We start from the raw sequence: 18,090 nt of genomic DNA on the forward strand, positions 1-18,090 counted from the left end.
CCCCCTCCTCCCAGGGTGCTGTTAGGGAGGGAATTCCAGGATTTTAACCCAGCGACAGTGAAGGAATGGCGATATAGAAGATATGGGCCAATGTTTCCACGTGAGGGTAGCAAAACTAGGGGCCATAAATATCAGACTGTCGCTAATGAATCCAATCGGAATTCGGGAGGAACTTCTTTACGCGGAGAGTGGTTAGAATGTAGAATTCACGACCATAGGGAGTAAATGAGGCATGGAGGCACTTGAGGCGAAACCGGATTAAAACATTGGAAAGAAGGATAAAGGAGATGCTGATGGGGTGAGGAATGGAAGAGACACAAATTGAACATAAACACGAGGAGGAGCAGAAGGGAAAATGCTGGAAAATCTCAGCAGGTCTGGCAGCATCTGTAGGGAGAAAAGAGCTAACGTTCCGAGTCCGATGGCTCTTTGTCAAAGCAGGTATCAGCAGTTGGATAGAATGGCCTGTTTGTGTTGTAGGTAACAACTGACAGATTGTTTTCTTATGGACGAAGGCTGATTTTTTGTTTTTCTTTTTCTGCCTCAGGTGAAAATGTTCTCCATGTGCGGAATGCTGACAGTCAGAATAAAATACTCCACGCTCTGCAACTCCAGTTTGGGAAACTGTACCCTTGGTATTACCATGGTTTTGATTTTTCCTCATTAAGCTACCTCTGGGGATGGAGGATGACTTGGTTCAGCTGATTCGGAAATGGCTGATCCGTCCTGTGCACGATCTGCAGACTCTGCCACGTGAGGAGCAGGTGGTGCATGGTGGGTTGGGGTAGATGAGTTGTTTATAGATTTTTATGCATTCCCTCCGATGCCTTGACATTGCTTCTGCACACTCCCAGCAAAGTCTCCAATGTGCAAGTGCCTTCTCAAATGAGCTTTCTCCATTTTGGTCAGTCACCAACCAGGGGACCTCCTGAGTCAGCGAAGGATGTTTGACCTCTTTGGGAATAATTTAAGGGCATCCCTAAAGCGTTTCCACTCCTCCTAAGCACTTGCTCCAGGAATGTGGTGGCAGGTATACAGGCGACATGTCCTAGCCAGTGAGCTGGTTTTTAGCGATTGGCACCGCAATGCCAATTGGCTTGGGAGAGGACACTGCTGTTGTTTACTTTTTAACCCAGAACTGGACCTCTGACCTTACTCTGGACCATGCCCAAAATATAACTTTGCGGCAAGATTTATCTTGGCTGATGTATGACCAAGATTCCAGGCCTCTGCTGCTGCTTTACTGACGGAAAGAACCCTGCAATTTTGGGTTTTCCCAAATTTTGCGTTGTGCCCAAGTGGGAAAAGCCTAAGGGAGTAGTTCCACTGTTACTTCTGGATTTTCCACCAGGCAGAGGCTGAATGTGAAAAGTTATTGATGGGAATAAATGAGTCACTATATTTCCTGTCACTAATCCCTTGCCAACAATGGGCATTAGGAGCACTAATGCATTGCTGCCATTTAGTTCTACCAAGGAGGCAGAGTAGCACATAAAAGCTAAAGGATAGTCTTGCTTTATGCATTAAGTTGCTGCTTGTTTTTACATTTTTTTTATTCTAAACGCACTTTGCAGGCCCTTGGACCTTTGCTTCACCCTTTGCTGTGATGGTGATATCACTGTTATGCTCTCTCACCCCGATTTCAAGTAGGTGGCCTGGACTGAAATTGACGCAAGGTCCCTGCTGCGGTAGTTATGAGCATAACTAGAAGATCTGCTGGCATCAAGACAGAGGAGTCACCCTCTCCCTAAACTTGCCCCATCCTCAGTACCAATCTGACCGGATTCCAATTTGAAATGTCCACGCCTGTGTGTCAGTTACATCCAAAATGTTGTGGGGAAATGTGCAGAGCAAGATGGTGTAAAGTTAAAGAGGCCTTAAAATTGGAGCTGGGCTGTTCAGGGGTGATGTCAGAAAGCACACCTTCGCACACAGGTAGTGGAATTCTAGAACTTTCTCTCTCTCTGCCTCCTCTCCCCCCCCCCCCCCCCCCCCCCAAAAAAAAAAAAAAAGCTGGAGGTCAATTGAAAATTTCAAAACTGCATTTGGTAGTTTTTGTTAGACAAAGGTACTGAGGGAGGTGGAAGAGGTTAAGATATAAATTCGCAAAGATCTAATTGCTGGAATTGGCATAATGGCCTGAACAGCTTCCTGAGATTGCTTATCGAGAAATCATAGACTGGATCTTTTAGAATTCTTTCACAATTTTTATTGTGGATAGCAATGACAGTCAAACTGTTCCAATATCTGAAGACCAGCACAGATCTGCCCAAATATTTGTAAAGAACATAAAAATGCGCAAGTGTTGGGGAGGGGAAGTGAAGGTCTTTGGTTCTGCATGGATGAAATAAAATGGGCCAGATTGTCTTCCTCCTGCATCTTGCGAAACAATTTTTTGATGAACAGTCATAATGAATGTCTTTCCATTTCAAGCTCTAAGATCTATGGTGATGGTAATGCAGTTCCACGGATAGTAAAGTTCCTCAAGTCAATAGACATGAATGAACCTTTGCAGAAGAAGTTTTGTTTCCCACCAGTGAAAGAGTGCATCTCCCAGGATATTGACCATATTCTGGAAACACAGAGTGCTTTAGCTGTGGATTTGGGAGGAACAAATTTGCGGGTGGCTATTATCGACATGAAGGTAATAATCCTTTCATTTAGCATGATCTGGTTTCCTCATTCTTCAAAATCTCTCAATCCGCCTGTGTGTGTGTTTGTCACCTTGGTGACAAGCCACTAATTCTAATACTTCATTTGTGTAGTGGCTAGTAACGTGGAACAATGTCCCAAAATTCTTCACAGAGGCATGATCAGAAATAAATGGACACCGAGCGAAACGTCATTTACGTTAATTGTGCAAACTGTTTGTAAGTTACTGGACAGATTTAGGCACACTAATATGCATACTAATATAAAAGTAACAGTCGATCAATATCCTTCAGACCATTACTGCTTACTATTGTCGTACTTCCTGCTGCTTGCCGGCCCTCACCACCCACTCCACTTGCTGGACCTCCACGCCATCCCCCCAGACTTCCTGCTCGCTGGCCCTCTTGCTGTTCCCTACTTCCCTTGTTGTGAGCAAGGAATTGGGAGAGGGTTAGCGGGTGGGAGGCAGCTAGAAGGATACTGGGGGGGGTCAAGAAAGCCGGCGGGTGAGAGGATGTTGTGAGGGTCAGCGAGCGGGCATGGGGGTGGGAGGGTGGAATGTTTCTAAAATATACTCGGCACTGAACGTGACCAGATACTGCTGAACATGACCAGATACAGCTGAACATGACCAGATACAGCTGAACGTGACCAGAGCTGAACGTGACAACATTACAGCTGAACGTGACCACATACAGCTGAACATGACCAGACACAGCTGAACGTGACCAGATTCAGCTGATATGATCAGATACAGCTGAACGTGACCAGAGCTGAACGTGACCACATACAGCTGAACGTGACCAGATACAGCTGAACGTGACCAGATACAGCTGAACATGATCAGATACAGCTGAACATGATCAGATACAGCTGAACGTGACCACATACAGCTGAACGTGACCAGATACAGCTGAACGTGACCAGATACAGCTGAACATGATCAGATACAGCTGAACATGATCAGATACAGCTGAACGTGACCACATACAGCTGAACGTGACCACATACAGCTGAACGTGACCACATACAGCTGAACGTGACCACATACAGCTGAACGTGACCACATACAGCTGAACGTGACCAGAGCTGAACGTGACCAGAGCTGAACGTGACCAGATACAGCTGAACGTGACCGGATCCAGCTGAACGTGACCAGATCCAGCTGAACGTGACCGGATCCAGGTGAACGTGACCGGATCCAGGTGAACGTGACCGGATCCAGGTGAACGTGACCGGATCCAGGTGAACGTGACCGGATCCAGGTGAACGTGACCGGATCCAGCTGAACGTGACCGGATCCAGCTGAACGTGACCGGATCCAGCTGAACGTGACTGGATCCAGCTGAACGTGACCGGATCCAGCTGAACGTGACCGGATCCAGCTGAACGTGACCAGATATAGCAATGCTTCCTTGGATCCTGGCACTTACGCAGGAACAGCGCAAAAGCAAAAATGAAGGCAGCAGTTTTCACTTAAGTTCCTCAACTGACAAACCATGTTAAAACTACAATATGATATCAGATTCACTTTAAACAGGAGATTTCTGTGAGGGGGTGACTTTTCTCCCCAATGTTTTGTGTTTGTACATTTTTGCAGGGTGACATCATAAAGAAGTACACCCGGGCCAATCCCAGAACGTACGAAGAAAGAATTGAGTTGATTGTGAAGCTGTGTGTTGAGGCCGCATCTGAATCAGTGAAGCTTAACTGCAGGATTCTTGGAGTTGGTAAGTATGAGAGTTTAGCTTGCTGGGAGTTATGTCGATTAGAAACAATAGTGAGCGAGTTAATTTGTATCAGAAATTCCTTACGAAATTGCCCCATTCTTCATCTTTGTAGTTTTGGGTTCAACCGGACTGACCATATTTTTGACCATACAGCTATGTATACATCCATATATAGATACAGCTATGTATACATCCATACAGCTATGTATACATCTATATATAGATACAGCTATGTATACATCCATACAGCTATGTATACATCTATATATAGATACAGCTATGTATACATCCATACAGCTATGCATACATCTATATATAGATACAGCTATGTATACATCCATATATAGATACAGCTATGTATACATCCATACAGCTATGTATACATCTATATATAGATACAGCTATGTATACATCCATATATAGATACAGCTATGTATACATCCATACAGCTATGTATACATCTATATATAGATACAGCTATGTATACATCCATACAGCTATGTATACATCTATATATAGATACAGCTATGTATACATCCATACAGCTATGTATACATCTATATATAGATACAGCTATGTATACATCCATACAGCTATGTATACATCTATATATAGATACAGCTATGTATACATCCATACAGCTATGTATACATCTATATATAGATACAGCTATGTATACATCCATACAGCTATGTATACATCTATATATAGATACAGCTATGTTTTCATCCATACAGCTATGTATACATCTATATATAGATACAGCTATGTATACATCCATACAGCTATGCATACATCTATATATAGATACAGCTATGTATACATCCATACAGCTATGTATACATCTATATATAGATACAGCTATGTATACATCCATACAGCTATGTATACATCTATATATAGATACAGCTATGTATACATCCATACAGCTATGTATACATCTATATATAGATACAGCTATGTATACATCCATACAGCTATGTATACATCTATATATAGATACAGCTATGTATACATCCATACAGCTATGTATACATCTATATATAGATACAGCTATGTTTTCATCCATACAGCTATGTATACATCTATATATAGATACAGCTATGTATACATCCATACAGCTATGCATACATCTATATATAGATACAGCTATGTATACATCCATACAGCTATGTATACATCTATATATAGATACAGCTATGTATACATCCATACAGCTATGTATACATCTATATATAGATACAGCTATGTATACATCCATACAGCTATGTATACATCTATATATAGATACAGCTATGTATACATCCATACAGCTATGTATACATCTATATATAGATACAGCTATGTATACATCCATACAGCTATGTATACATCTATATATAGATACAGCTATGTTTTCATCCATACAGCTATGTATACATCTATATATAGATACAGCTATGTTTTCATCCATACAGCTATGTATACATCTATATATAGATACAGCTATATATACATCCATACAGCTATGTATACATATATATATATATATATATATAGTTACAGCTATGTATACATCTATATATTAACACCCTCCACTTTCCAATTTTTTATTTTAAACTGTATCAATTATTGTTTTATTCAACGCAAACATTTAGGGCGTGATTCAGAGATCGTGATCCGCCCAGCGCGGATTGGGGCACGCCAGGTGAATATCAGGAGAGGGCAAAATCGAGATTTGCGCCAGGCACGAACCGTTTTACAATTCACCTAGCCCGCTTCCAATGGCGAGTTCCGGATCTCCCCCAAAATGGCGAGAATATCATCAAGCCTCATTGCATTCATTTCAATCTCATTAACGAGATTGAAGCTGAATGCAGCGGTCTCCCGGGAATTCACCAACTCCCCAGTGGGAAGTCACACGGGCATAGTTTAGTGCTCCTTTTCAAAAACAGGAAGCTGGTGCAATGGCGACGGAGATGAGTAGCCATTTCCATTTTCCAGCATGCAGCTCAAGGGCACCGCCTGTAGGGCCTTCAATCCATCTTTAAATATTATTGAGACTCCTAACTGGGGCAATCACAGCTGCTGCCTGTCTATCCCACCAAACACTTGCAGGTCCGAGCCATTCTGCAGCCTGTCTGTCCCACCAAACACTTCCAGGTCAGAGCCCTGCTGTGACTTCTATCCTGAAAGTCAATGTCACTCCCTTTGATTGTGAGCAGCCTCTAGCTTCACAGCTGAAGGCTATTTCAAATAAGGAATTAGCCTTTTTAGTTGTGAGAGCACTCCACGCTCCTGAACTCTCACGTACCTCCTGGAAGGCACAGCTGCCATGTCTCAGTGAAGGATTAGTGCGCTGCATGCTGAACACTGTGTCTGAACTCTAGGAGTGTCAGCACCATAGAGGCAGCTGCCAATAATCAAACACTAAAGAGCGGAGCTTCACCACTGAGTACCCTCTCTCAGCCAAAGGGTAAGTGTGTGGATGAGCGGAGGGCAGCTGAGCACAACCTCCCTAATGTTCCCAGCAGAGGTGTGGGGGCTCCTGTTGTGGCCAGGGGTGAGTGTGGAGAGTAAGGTTTGATGTTTCGCTGGATGGCACGCCAGGAAAAGGTGGGGAGGCTTGGGGGATTTGAGGGTCCCAGGATGGAAGCCTTAACTGATTGTCGGTCTGTCTCCTTCTCCATTTCCTTTCAAATAAAACAATGTTTGCTGAAATCGCTCCCGCGGAGGCTGCCCTCACAGTGCTTGCGGCAGCCGAGGTGGGCAGACGCCAGAGAAACAGGAACTCCAATGCAGGCTGGAGGCAGCATCCCATGTGCAGCGAGCTGCTGATCACCCTGAAGACCCAGTTGCCCATCAGGCTGCAGAGGGAGCCAGAAGGGGAGGCCAGCGACATGCCCGGGTGTACAGGAGTCATTAGTCCCTCCATGAGCTTACAGACAGCCTATGCTGCAGAAGACTGTGTCTCAGCAGGGAGACAGTGCGGCACCTGTGCCCCATCCTCGCGGACTTGGCACCCCATGGAGGAGGGAACACCCGCTCCTGGTGGCAGTGAAGGTCACCGCAGCCCTAAATTCCGATGCCACCAGGTCATTCCAGGGCTCGAGCGGGGACCTGTGTGGCACGCACAGGCACCCCCCCACCCCACCCCCCACACACACACACACACACACACACACACACACACACAGGTGCATCCAGGAGGGGACGGATGTTCTGTATGCCCGGGCAGCAGACTATATCACCTTGAGCTGGACCAGACGCACCAAGATGCCTGGGCTGCAGGATTTGCCAGCATTGCTGGGATGCCACTGGTCTAGAGAGTGATCGTAGACACGCCTGTCACCCTGTCAGCACCGGGCATCAAGGATTAACAGGAAGAGGTTCCACTCCCTGAATGTTCAGATCGCGTGTAACCACCCCCTCAGAATCAAACAAAGAACAAAGAACAAAGAAATGTACAGCACAGGAACAGGCCCTTCGGCCCTCCAAGCCCGTGCCGACCATACTGCCCGACTAAACTACAATCTTCTACACTTCCTGGGTCCGTATCCTTCTATTCCCATCCTATTCATATATTTGTCAAGATGCCCCTTAAATGTCCCTATCGTCCCTGCCTCCACTACCTCCTCCGGTAGTGAGTTCCAGGCACCCACTACCCTCTGCGTAAAAAACTTGCCTCGTACATCTACTCTAAACTTTGCCCCTCTCACCTTAAACCTATGCCCCCTAGTAATTGACCCCTCTACCCTGGGGAAAAGCCTCTGACTATCCACTCTGTCTATGCCCCTCATAATTTTGTATACCTCTATCAGGTCGCCCCTCAACCTCCTTCGTTCCAGTGAGAACAAACCGAGTTTATTCAATCGCTCCTCATAGCTTATGCCCTCCATACCAGGCAACATTCTGGTAAATCTCTTCTGCACCCTCTCTAAAGCCTCCACATCCTTCTGGTAGTGTGGCGACCAGAATTGAACACTATACTCCAAGTGTGGCCTAACTAAGGTTCTATACAGCTGCAACATGACTTGCCAATTCTTATACTCAATGCCCCGGCCAATGAAGGCAAGCATGCCGTATGCCTTCTTGACTACCTTCTCCACCTGTGTAGCCCCTTTCAGTGATCTGTGGACCTGTACTCCTAGATCTCTTTGACTTTCAATACTCTTGAGGGTTCTACCATTCACTGTATATTCCCTACCTGCATTAGCCCTTCCAAAATGCATTACCTCACATTTGTCCAGGTTAAACTCCATCTGCCATCTCTCCGCCCAAGTCTCCAGACAATCTAAATCCTGCTGTATCCTCAGACAGTCCTCATCGCTATCCGCAATTCCACCAACCTTTGTGTCGTCTGCAAACTTACTAATCAGACCAGTTACATTTTCCTCCAAATCATTTATATATACTACAAAGAGCAAAGGTCCCAGCACTGATCCCTGTGGAACACCACTGGTCACAGCCCTCCAATTAGAAAAGCATCCCTCCATTGCTACCCTCTGCCTTCTATGGCCTAGCCAGTTCTGTATCCACCTTGCCAGTTCACCCCTGATCCCGTGTGACTTCACCTTTTGTACTAGTCTACCATGAGGGACCTTGTCAAAGGCCTTACTGAAGTCCATATAGACAACATCTACTGCCCTACCCGCATCAATCATCTTAGTGACCTCCTCGAAAAACTCTATCAAGTTAGTGAGACACGACCTCCCCTTCACAAAACCGTGCTGCCTCTCACTAATACGTCCATTTGCTTCCAAATGGGAGTAGATCCTGTCTCGAAGAATTCTCTCCAGTAATTTCCCTACCACTGAAGTAAGGCTCACCGGCCTGTAGTTCCCGGGATTATCCCTGCCACCCTTCTTAAACAGAGGAACAACATTGGCTATTCTCCAGTCCTCCGGGACATCCCCTGAAGACAGCGAGGATCCAAAGATTTCTGTCAAGGCCTCAGCAATTTCCTCTCCAGCCTCCTTCAGTATTCTGGGGTAGATCCCATCCGGCCCTGGGGACTTATCTACCTTAATATTTTTTAAGACACCCAACACCTCGTCTTTTTGGATCACAATGTGACCCAGGCTATCTACACCCCCTTCTCCAGACTCAACATCTACCAATTCCTTCTCTTTGGTGAATACTGATGCAAAGTATTCATTTAGTACCTCGCCCATTTCCTCTGGCTCCACACATAGATTCCCTTGCCTATCCTTCAGTGGGCCAACCCTTTCCCTGGCTACCCTCTTACTTTTTATGTAAGTGTAAAAAGCCTTGGGATTTTCCTTAACCCTATTTGCCAATGCCTTTTCATGACCCCTTCTAGCCCTCCTGACTCCTTGCTTAAGTTCCTTCCTACTTTCCTTATATGCCACACAGGCTTCGTCTGTTCCCAGCCTTTTAGCCCTGACAAATGCCTCCTTTTTCTTTTTGACGAGGCCTACAATATCACTCGTCATCCAAGGTTCCCGAAAATTGCCGTATTTATCTTTCTTCCTCACAGGAACATGCCTGTCCTGTATTCCTTTCAACTGACACTTGAAAGCCTCCCACATGTCAGATGTTGATTTGCCCTCAAACATCCGCCCCCAATCTATGTTCTTCAGTTCCCGCCTAATATTGTTATAATTAGCCTTCCCCCAATTTAGCACATTCATCCTCGGACCACTCTTATCCTTGTCCACCAGTACTTTAAAACTTACTGAATTGTGGTCACTGTTACCGAAATGCTCCCCTACTGAAACATCTACCACCTGGCCAGGCTCATTCCCCAATACCAGGTCCAGTACCGCCCCTTCCCTAGTTGGACTGTTTACATATTGTTTTAAGAAGCCCTCCTGGATGCTCCTTACAAACTCTGCCCCGTCTAAGCCCCTGGCACTAAGTGAGTCCCAGTCAATATTGGGGAAGTTGAAGTCTCCCATCACCACAACCCTGTTGTTTTTACTCTTTTCCAAAATCTGTCTACCTATCTGCTCCTCTATCTCCCGCTGGCTGTTGGGAGGCCTGTAGTATACCCCCAACATTGTGACTGCACCCTTCTTATTCCTGATCTCTACCCATATAGCCTCACTGCCCTCTGAGGTGTCCTCTCGCTGTATAGCTGTGATACTCTCCTGAACAAGTAGCGCAACTCCGCCTCCCCTTTTACATCCCCCTCTATCCCGCCTGAAACATCTAAATCCTGGAACGTTTAGCTGCCAATCCTGCCCTTCCCTCAACCAGGTCTCTGTAATGGCAACAACATCATAGTTCCAAGTAGTAATCCAAGCTCTAAGTTCATCTGCCTTACCCGTAATGCTCCTTGCATTAAAACATATGCACTTCAGGCCACCAGACCCGCTGTGTTCAGCAACTTCTCCCCGTCTGCTCTGCCTCAGAGCCACACTGTCCCTATTCCCTAGTTCTCCCTCAATGCTCTCACCTTCTGACCTATTGCTCCCGTGCCCACCGTGCAGAATCATGCACGTGTGTCCCCGCTGCCCTGGGAGTGAGCATGGCAGCTACACCCTGGGACATTCTGAGATCCCTGGTGTCGTCAAGGACCATCCCAGGATAACGGGTTGGCTCGTGGGGGACAAGGGATACCTGCTAAGGAGATGGCTGGTGATGCCGGTGTGGAGGCCTGAGACCAACTCAACACCCTCCTCCCTGGGTAGACCACCCCGGCTAGACCGCCCCCTCCCCGACCACCCTGTTCCCTGTGAGCACTGGGGCATTGGGAAGTACCCTATATTACCAGGGAGGGGTTGTAACATCACTCTAATGTGATGGGCCTGTGTTGGCCCTGACAGTGGGTCACTATACAAGGCAGGAGAGTGACGATCACTCGCTGTAAGGAAAGCTCTGCTGCTCCTCGGGGTCTGATAAATTCTGACTCTGTCTTTCTGCTGACAGTGCGTCACACCCACCCTCACCATGGGGCCTACATCGGGGGCTTTTGATCATGGACCACAATACCCAAGAACTGGAGAAGCAGAGGAGAACTGGGGGTGGGGATGCAGGCAAGCCCACTGTGAAGATTAAGGTGACAGAAGCTTCACATGTATGAGGCGTGACATGTTTCAAGAGTGAACGTTTGACTGTGACAGATTTCCATTCCCCCCCAACTACAGATAGTGACCTCACCAGTGCCCAATCAATGTTCTTCACTCTTCCTGACCCTCCGTCGTCTAATGTCCAGGTGTGGCCCTTGGATGCACATCCAAAGTGGAGGCAGCCTGCTGCTTTCCGTGCCCTAAAGCCTCTGATACCCTTGGCGGATGCCCCCTGGAGGGCCTGGGGCCAGAGAGCGTCAGCCGACTTACCCGTGTCACAGGCATCACCGTGCCAAGTTGTTCTGCCCGCTGCCCTTGACATGCTCCGGTGTCAGGAGGGGGGGATCCAGAAGAACTGGAGACCGCAGTAGTCTCCTTGGAAGGCCCCGGGTTGGCCTCCAGCGCTTCCTTCTCCCTGGTGGTGCCCCTTGGACGAAGGGGCATCTGGAATGAGCCCACAGGCCTCGGAGTCATCTGGCACTGCCAGTCCTGGAGGCCCCCCATTATCTGTACCATGGTGTTGTGCCCTCAGCGCTGCTCCTCAGTGACTGGGCCACGCTCTGGAGCGCCTTGGCAATGTCCACCTGTGTCTGGCACACATCCCTCAGCGACTGGGACATGATGTTAACGCCCTTAGCCATGGTTGTCACAGACTGAGCCACGCCTTCAACACCACTCCAGACACGGACGTTGTGCTTCAGGTTTTCCACTGCAGTCAACACCCCAGCAGTGTTGGCCTTGCTGCCACGCATTGGCGGCACCATCTCCTGTGCCTGAAGACTTTTGGGCTCCTCTAATTGGCCTTGCAGTTGCTGAAATGCGGCTGAAACCCCCCTCCTTAATCTCACGGCTGTGTCCTATCATCTGCATCCGCTCTGGGAGAACCTTGTTCAGAGACTCGGCATCTGGCTGAGACCCAGCTGTGTCCTAGGATCCAGCGGAGCTCTGACTGCTGTCTCTCTTGGATGTTCCTGCCTCCACCTGATGTGCATCAGCAGCTGGTTCTCATCAGATTGTGCCCCAAAACCCTGTCTACTAATGTCGCCACCGAGGTATGTCTCTGCGCTGCTGGAAGGTGTGGGCGAGAGAGTGGGGGGGGGGCGAGAGAGAGTGGGGGGGGGGCGAGAGAGAGTGGGGGGGGGGCGAGAGAGTGGGGGGGGGGGCGAGAGAGTGGGGGGGGGGCGAGAGAGTGGGGGGGGGGCGAGAGAGTGGGGGGGGGGGCGAGAGAGTGGGGGGGGCGGGGGCGACAGTGGAAGGCGGGGGCGTCAGTGGGAGGCGCGTCGCTACTGGTCTCCTCGGAGGTGACCGCTTGGGGGGGATGGAGACATCTCCGGATTGACCGGCCTCATCAGATGGAGATGCTGCGAGACAGCGGACATGCGGTCAGTGAGAGGGATGGATCATGCTGCTAAACACGCTGACAGTGGACATGCGGTCAGTGAGAGGGATGGATCATGCTGCTAAACTCGCTGACAGTGGACATGCGGTCAGTGAGAGGGATGGATCATGCTGCTAAACACGCTGACAGTGGACATGCGGTCAGTGAGAGGGATGGATCATGCTGCTAAACACGCTGACAGTGGACATGCGGTCAGTGAGAGGGATGGATCATGCTGCTAAACACGCTGACAGTGGACATGCGGTCAGTGAGAGGGATGGATCATGCTGCTAAACACGCTGACAGTGGACATGCGGTCAGTGAGAGGGATGGATCATGCTGCTAAACACGCTGACAGTGGACATGCAGTCAGTGAGAGGGGTGGATCATTTTGTCATCACTGGAGTCAGGTCACCTGGGTGAAGGGACAATGGATCCTCACCTTCTCTGACGCAGGCCGACCTTGCTGTCGGTGACTGCTCTCCTCCGGCAACTGCACAATTTCCAGGGCCTGTTCCTCATAGGGGTGAAGTCTCGAATCTCCAGGACTTCGCCCCCCCCCTCCCTTGGTCCTTTCCCGCTTATTATGGCCTGTCTCTCCTGTGGGGACAAGAGAGGGCACTGTGAGCCGCAGGCTTGATGGATCAGGGGGTCTACAGCAGGTGGCATGTGTGTGCAGCGCACCTGGACATGAAAGAGTTGTGCTGGTGGTTGGCAGGGGTTCGAGTCGGGTGAATCATACAGCGAGGGAGCCAGGAATGTCGAAAAGCTTGTGGGGGTTGATTATTGGCACTAAGTGCCTTGAATACCGGCCGATCTTGCACGGCCGTGTGAAACTCCCCGCCAAACTGCCCAAAACTGGAATTTAACGTTGGTCTGGATCGCGCCCAGAGATTGATACTCAATACTTGTTTTATTTAAAAGCTATAATGGAAGCACTAAAGACGATATTTAGCCCTAATCATTCGACCGGGGTTGGGAGAACCTGCATGGAGGCGAGTGATATTTTGAGTCTGTGTGCTGATGTTGAATTATATTTGTGTTTCACTCTGCAGGCATTTCCACAGGTGGCCGTGTCAACCACAATGAAGGAATCGTGCTTCAGTCTACCAAACTTATTCAGGAATGGGACTCGGTAGATCTACGGACACCAATCTCAGACATCCTTCACCTGCCGGTTTGGGTAGACAATGACGGCAATTGTGCTGCTTTGGCAGAAAGAAAGTTTGGTCATGGCAAAGGAGTGGAAAATTTTGTAACTGTGATCACTGGCACAGGTAAACAATCAGTCAAGTCAAGTAAAGACATTAGTTTAACCTCCGCTGGAACATTGTGCACCGTTCTGGGAGCCACACTATAGGAAGGATGTGAATTAATCGGAGAGAGTGGGGAAGAGGTTTACAAGAATGGTTCCAGGGATGAGAAATGTCCGTGATGAGGATAGATTGGAGAAGTTGGGACTGTTCTTGGAGAGAAGAGGAGATTTGATAGAGATGTTTAAAATCATGGACATGGCTGGTCAGAGTAGACTGGGAGAAACAGTTCGCCTCGCAAAACGATCAAGAATGAGTGGGCAAGATTTCAAATGATTTGCAAAAGAAGCAAATGTGATGTGTGGAAACACGTTTTCAGGCAACAAGTGGTTCAGGTCTGGAATGAGCTGCCTGGAAGTGTGGAGCAGGCAGGTTCAATCGAGGCATTCAAGAGGGTATTAATTAGATGATTATTTGAATAGAAACTATTTTTACTGGCTACGTCCTGCCGGAATGGGGACTGGACACGGACGGCAGATCCTGGGAGAGACCTCTACCGGAATTGCCAACGTCGTTTTGTCTCGCGAGACGTTGTGATCTGGATCCCACCCACAATGGGCAGGATCCAGACTCGCGGAGCTAAAAGAGCTGAAAAGCTATACTGCACCCTTCCTTAAACAAGGAGACCAAAGCTGCTCGCAGTATTCAAGATGTAGTCTCACCAATACCCTGAATAACTGAATATGATGCAAATATTGGCCAGTATCTCCAGGGCAGTGGAATAGGCTCCTCTGCCTTTGGGTCAGGCAGCCAGAATCTCAAATTTGCAAAACAGCTTAAGATGCAAAATATACTAATCATTTTGATATTCATGGTTTGATAAAAGAGTGGAAAGTTTCTGGACAACCCACGGGTAAAACCAAAGGAATATATATCGTCTTTAAGAATGCCCGTCCACAAACAAGCATTCTTTGTCCTGCTGTTAGAGTATTGTGTAATTTGCAGTAAATAACAGCTGATTGAATCTATATTGTAACTTAGATTTCAAGAACAGCATTTCCTTTGTTTCTGTTTCCCATGAGCACTTAACTAACACAAGATACACTCCTTTCATCTGCTCAGCTCGGACACAGAGGAACTGTTGGACTGGCATCGAATTCTCTGGTGATCTTGTTCACATTTTGTGATAAACGTTGAGCAAGGTATCGTGTCAGTTCATGGCTCAGTGACGAGTAGAATCCTTCCAATGAGATAGATTAACTGGCTTCCCACATGATGGGGTGCTGAGACCCACAAAATGACAGCTTCAATCACTTAGCCATGCAGAGATCCCAAGGTAGCCACAGTGTATATACTAGCTTTATCCATCTCTCCCAAAACCTTAATAAGGGGTAGTCCTCATCCATTCATTAGACACTACTGTTCTAACTGAAGCTTCAGCAGACAGAACCACAGTCTGCAGGAGGACTTCTAATTCGGCAAAGCTTCCCTCCTACGGTGCCTGGAATAACAGAGCAACAATTTTTAGATCTGCAATTTCTTCAGCCTCCAAATAAAAATGAATGTGTTGACTAACTTGTGAATGGCGATAGTTACAGGGCATGGTGATGTGGCCGGAGGAACCACGAGATCCTCCAGTTTGCTCTATTTATAGAGCTTTTGACACTTTTTCTGCCACCATCAGTCATAATCCTATTGAACCTTCGCTGGGAATGAATATCTCCAAGTACACTGTATTCTTGCTCAATCCTTACTGTCATTAAATGAGTAGATGACATGCTTTTGCAAGTACTATAATCATCTGATTTTCGTGCCTGAACCAGCATTTAGAGATTGATTTCACCCCCAATTTCTACATTTGGACCATTTGTTGCAGAATTGCAGCCAGAGGTGTTCTTATTTTTATGCAAATTTCCCCAGTAATTAACCACACATTGCATTACCAAGTGAATTTAAACATTTCCACTCATGTAATCCTTTCTTAGTTGGTATCTGGAATTGGAGCATGTAATGGGGAGGCAGTGGCGTAGGGATACTGGACTATACTAATAATTATTGTTAAAGTAGGCTTACATTAACGCTGCAATGAAGTTACTGTGAAAAGCCCCTAGTCACCACATTCCGGCACCTGTTTGGGTACACGGTGGGAGAATTCAGAATGTCCAAATTACCTAACAGCACGTCTTTCAGTACTTGTGGGAGGAAACCGTAGCACCCGGAGGAAACCCACACAGACACGGGGAGAACGTGCAGAATCCGCACAGTGACCCAAGCCGGGAATCGAACCCGGGACCCTGGTGCTATGAAGCAACAGTGCTAGCTACTGTGCCAGGCACCCGGGGTAATTCTCTCGGGACCCAGGAGTGGGACTGGGCGTGAGTTTGTAAAGCTTAATTTTACAAGACTGGTGGGGAGGGTGAAGGAGGATTTGGTGCTATGGGATAGTCTTTTTGCTGGCAGCTCTGGTGCAGGCAGTGAAAATGAACATTCTGCCACGGTTCTTGTTCCTGTTCCAGTATTTGCCGGTCTTTTTGCCAAAGTCATTCTTTCGTGGAGTGGATAGGCTGGACTTCGAGATGAGGGCAAGTTCAAGAGTGATGCCGATAAGAGAGAATCATGAGTTTGAGCAAGGTAGGATGGATGGGAGGAGAAAGGGGTAAAAGAGAGGAAGGATCTGTTTCTGAAGGGGTTGGGGTGAAGTATGGGTTCCAGCGTGAGGGGGCTTCAGGTATATGCAGGTGTGGAATTTTGCAGGAAAGGTTTTTCAAACTTTCCGAATCCACTATCCTCCTCGTTGGAGGAGGTGCTGTCGGTGGGAGGGCTGGAGAGGGGTCATTTCAGGGACCTACAGTAGGATCATGGAGGAGGACAAGGAGTCTGTGGAAGGGATTAAAGGCAAGTGTGAGGAAGAGTTGGAGAAGGGACTGGAAGAAGGATTATAGTGTGAAATGCTGTGAAGGGTTAACGCCTCGACTTTGTGTGAGAGGCTCGGCATTGATTCAGTTAAAAGTAGTGCCCAGGGTGCACTTAACGAAGGTGAGGATGAGCCAGCTGTTTGAGGGGGGTGGAGGATAGTTGGGAGCGGTGTGGGAGAGGCTCCGCCAATCCTGGCCATATGTTCTGGCCCTGCCCGAAGTTGGAGAAAGATTGGGGCTAGTTTCTCAGCACCGTGTCCAAGGTTCTGCGTGTGGATTTGGAGCTGGATTCCCTGGGGGCCATATTCTGGGTGTCAGACCTGCCGGAGCTGCAGACGGGGGGGGGGAACGTCTTCGCCTTCACCTCGGTAATTGCTCGCAGGCGTGTTCTATTGGGGTGGACGTCACTTCTCCCCCTCCCAGTGCCTCGGCGTGGCTGGGGGATCTAAGGGAGTTCCTGTAATTGGAGAAGGTGAAGTCTGTTCTGAGAGGCGGGTGAGGGGTTCCACCAGAGATGGGGTTTGTTTGTCTTTCATTTTGGGATCTTTCTGCCACCAAATGGTGGTGGTGGTTGGGGGGGCTCCACGTGACTCCAGACCCACAGCAATGTGGTTGATTCAAAGTGCCTCTCAGGTCGAGTGCAACTACAGACGGGCTATAAATGCTGGCCTTGCCTCCGCCGCCAACATCCCATGAAAAAATAAAGAAAAAAACAATTATCCCCCCTCTCCGACTTGTTGAAATTGTGGCGAGTAATTGTGGGAAAATGGTAATGTCATGATACTGTACCAAGAATATATCAAAGTGCAACTTCCAAATAAAAATAATACAAAAAGCAATAGAGCCACAAGTGAGAAGGAGAATTAAATTGGGGGTGCAACTGAAATGAAGACGTTCTTGATCTGTTCCTGAACTCAGAAAGCACTAAGAGACATTTCAAATTCACCCAACTGTGTTCAACGGTTCAAGCTAGTTCATAATGTTCTTGGGATATTCAGTCTTTCTATATTAATTTCAAAAGGCAAATGTCATCTGACTTAACCTTGGGTTGCTTTTTCTCTTATCCAACTCCTGTGCTGAAGGACACTGACCAACTGAATTAGTTCAGGCTTTGAATAGATTATTGGAGGTCAATTGTCTACCGCTGCT

The 18,090-nt window shown here is 47.6% G+C and overlaps 1 protein-coding gene across 1 annotated transcript in view; it reads left to right on the forward strand.

Moving 5' to 3' along the window:
- Positions 1-18,090, forward strand: part of gne (glucosamine (UDP-N-acetyl)-2-epimerase/N-acetylmannosamine kinase) — a 131,016-nt gene that overhangs the window by 25,695 nt on the left and 87,231 nt on the right. The window contains exons 6-9 of the mRNA XM_072495184.1: positions 548-635; positions 2,434-2,644; positions 4,253-4,382; positions 13,829-14,050. Coding sequence (XP_072351285.1) covers positions 548-635; positions 2,434-2,644; positions 4,253-4,382; positions 13,829-14,050 — 651 coding nt within the window. The remainder of the gene's footprint in view (positions 1-547; positions 636-2,433; positions 2,645-4,252; positions 4,383-13,828; positions 14,051-18,090) is intronic.

Source organism: Scyliorhinus torazame, chromosome 3, assembly GCF_047496885.1.
Source record: "Scyliorhinus torazame isolate Kashiwa2021f chromosome 3, sScyTor2.1, whole genome shotgun sequence".
Taxonomy (NCBI): Eukaryota; Metazoa; Chordata; class Chondrichthyes; order Carcharhiniformes; family Scyliorhinidae; genus Scyliorhinus; species Scyliorhinus torazame.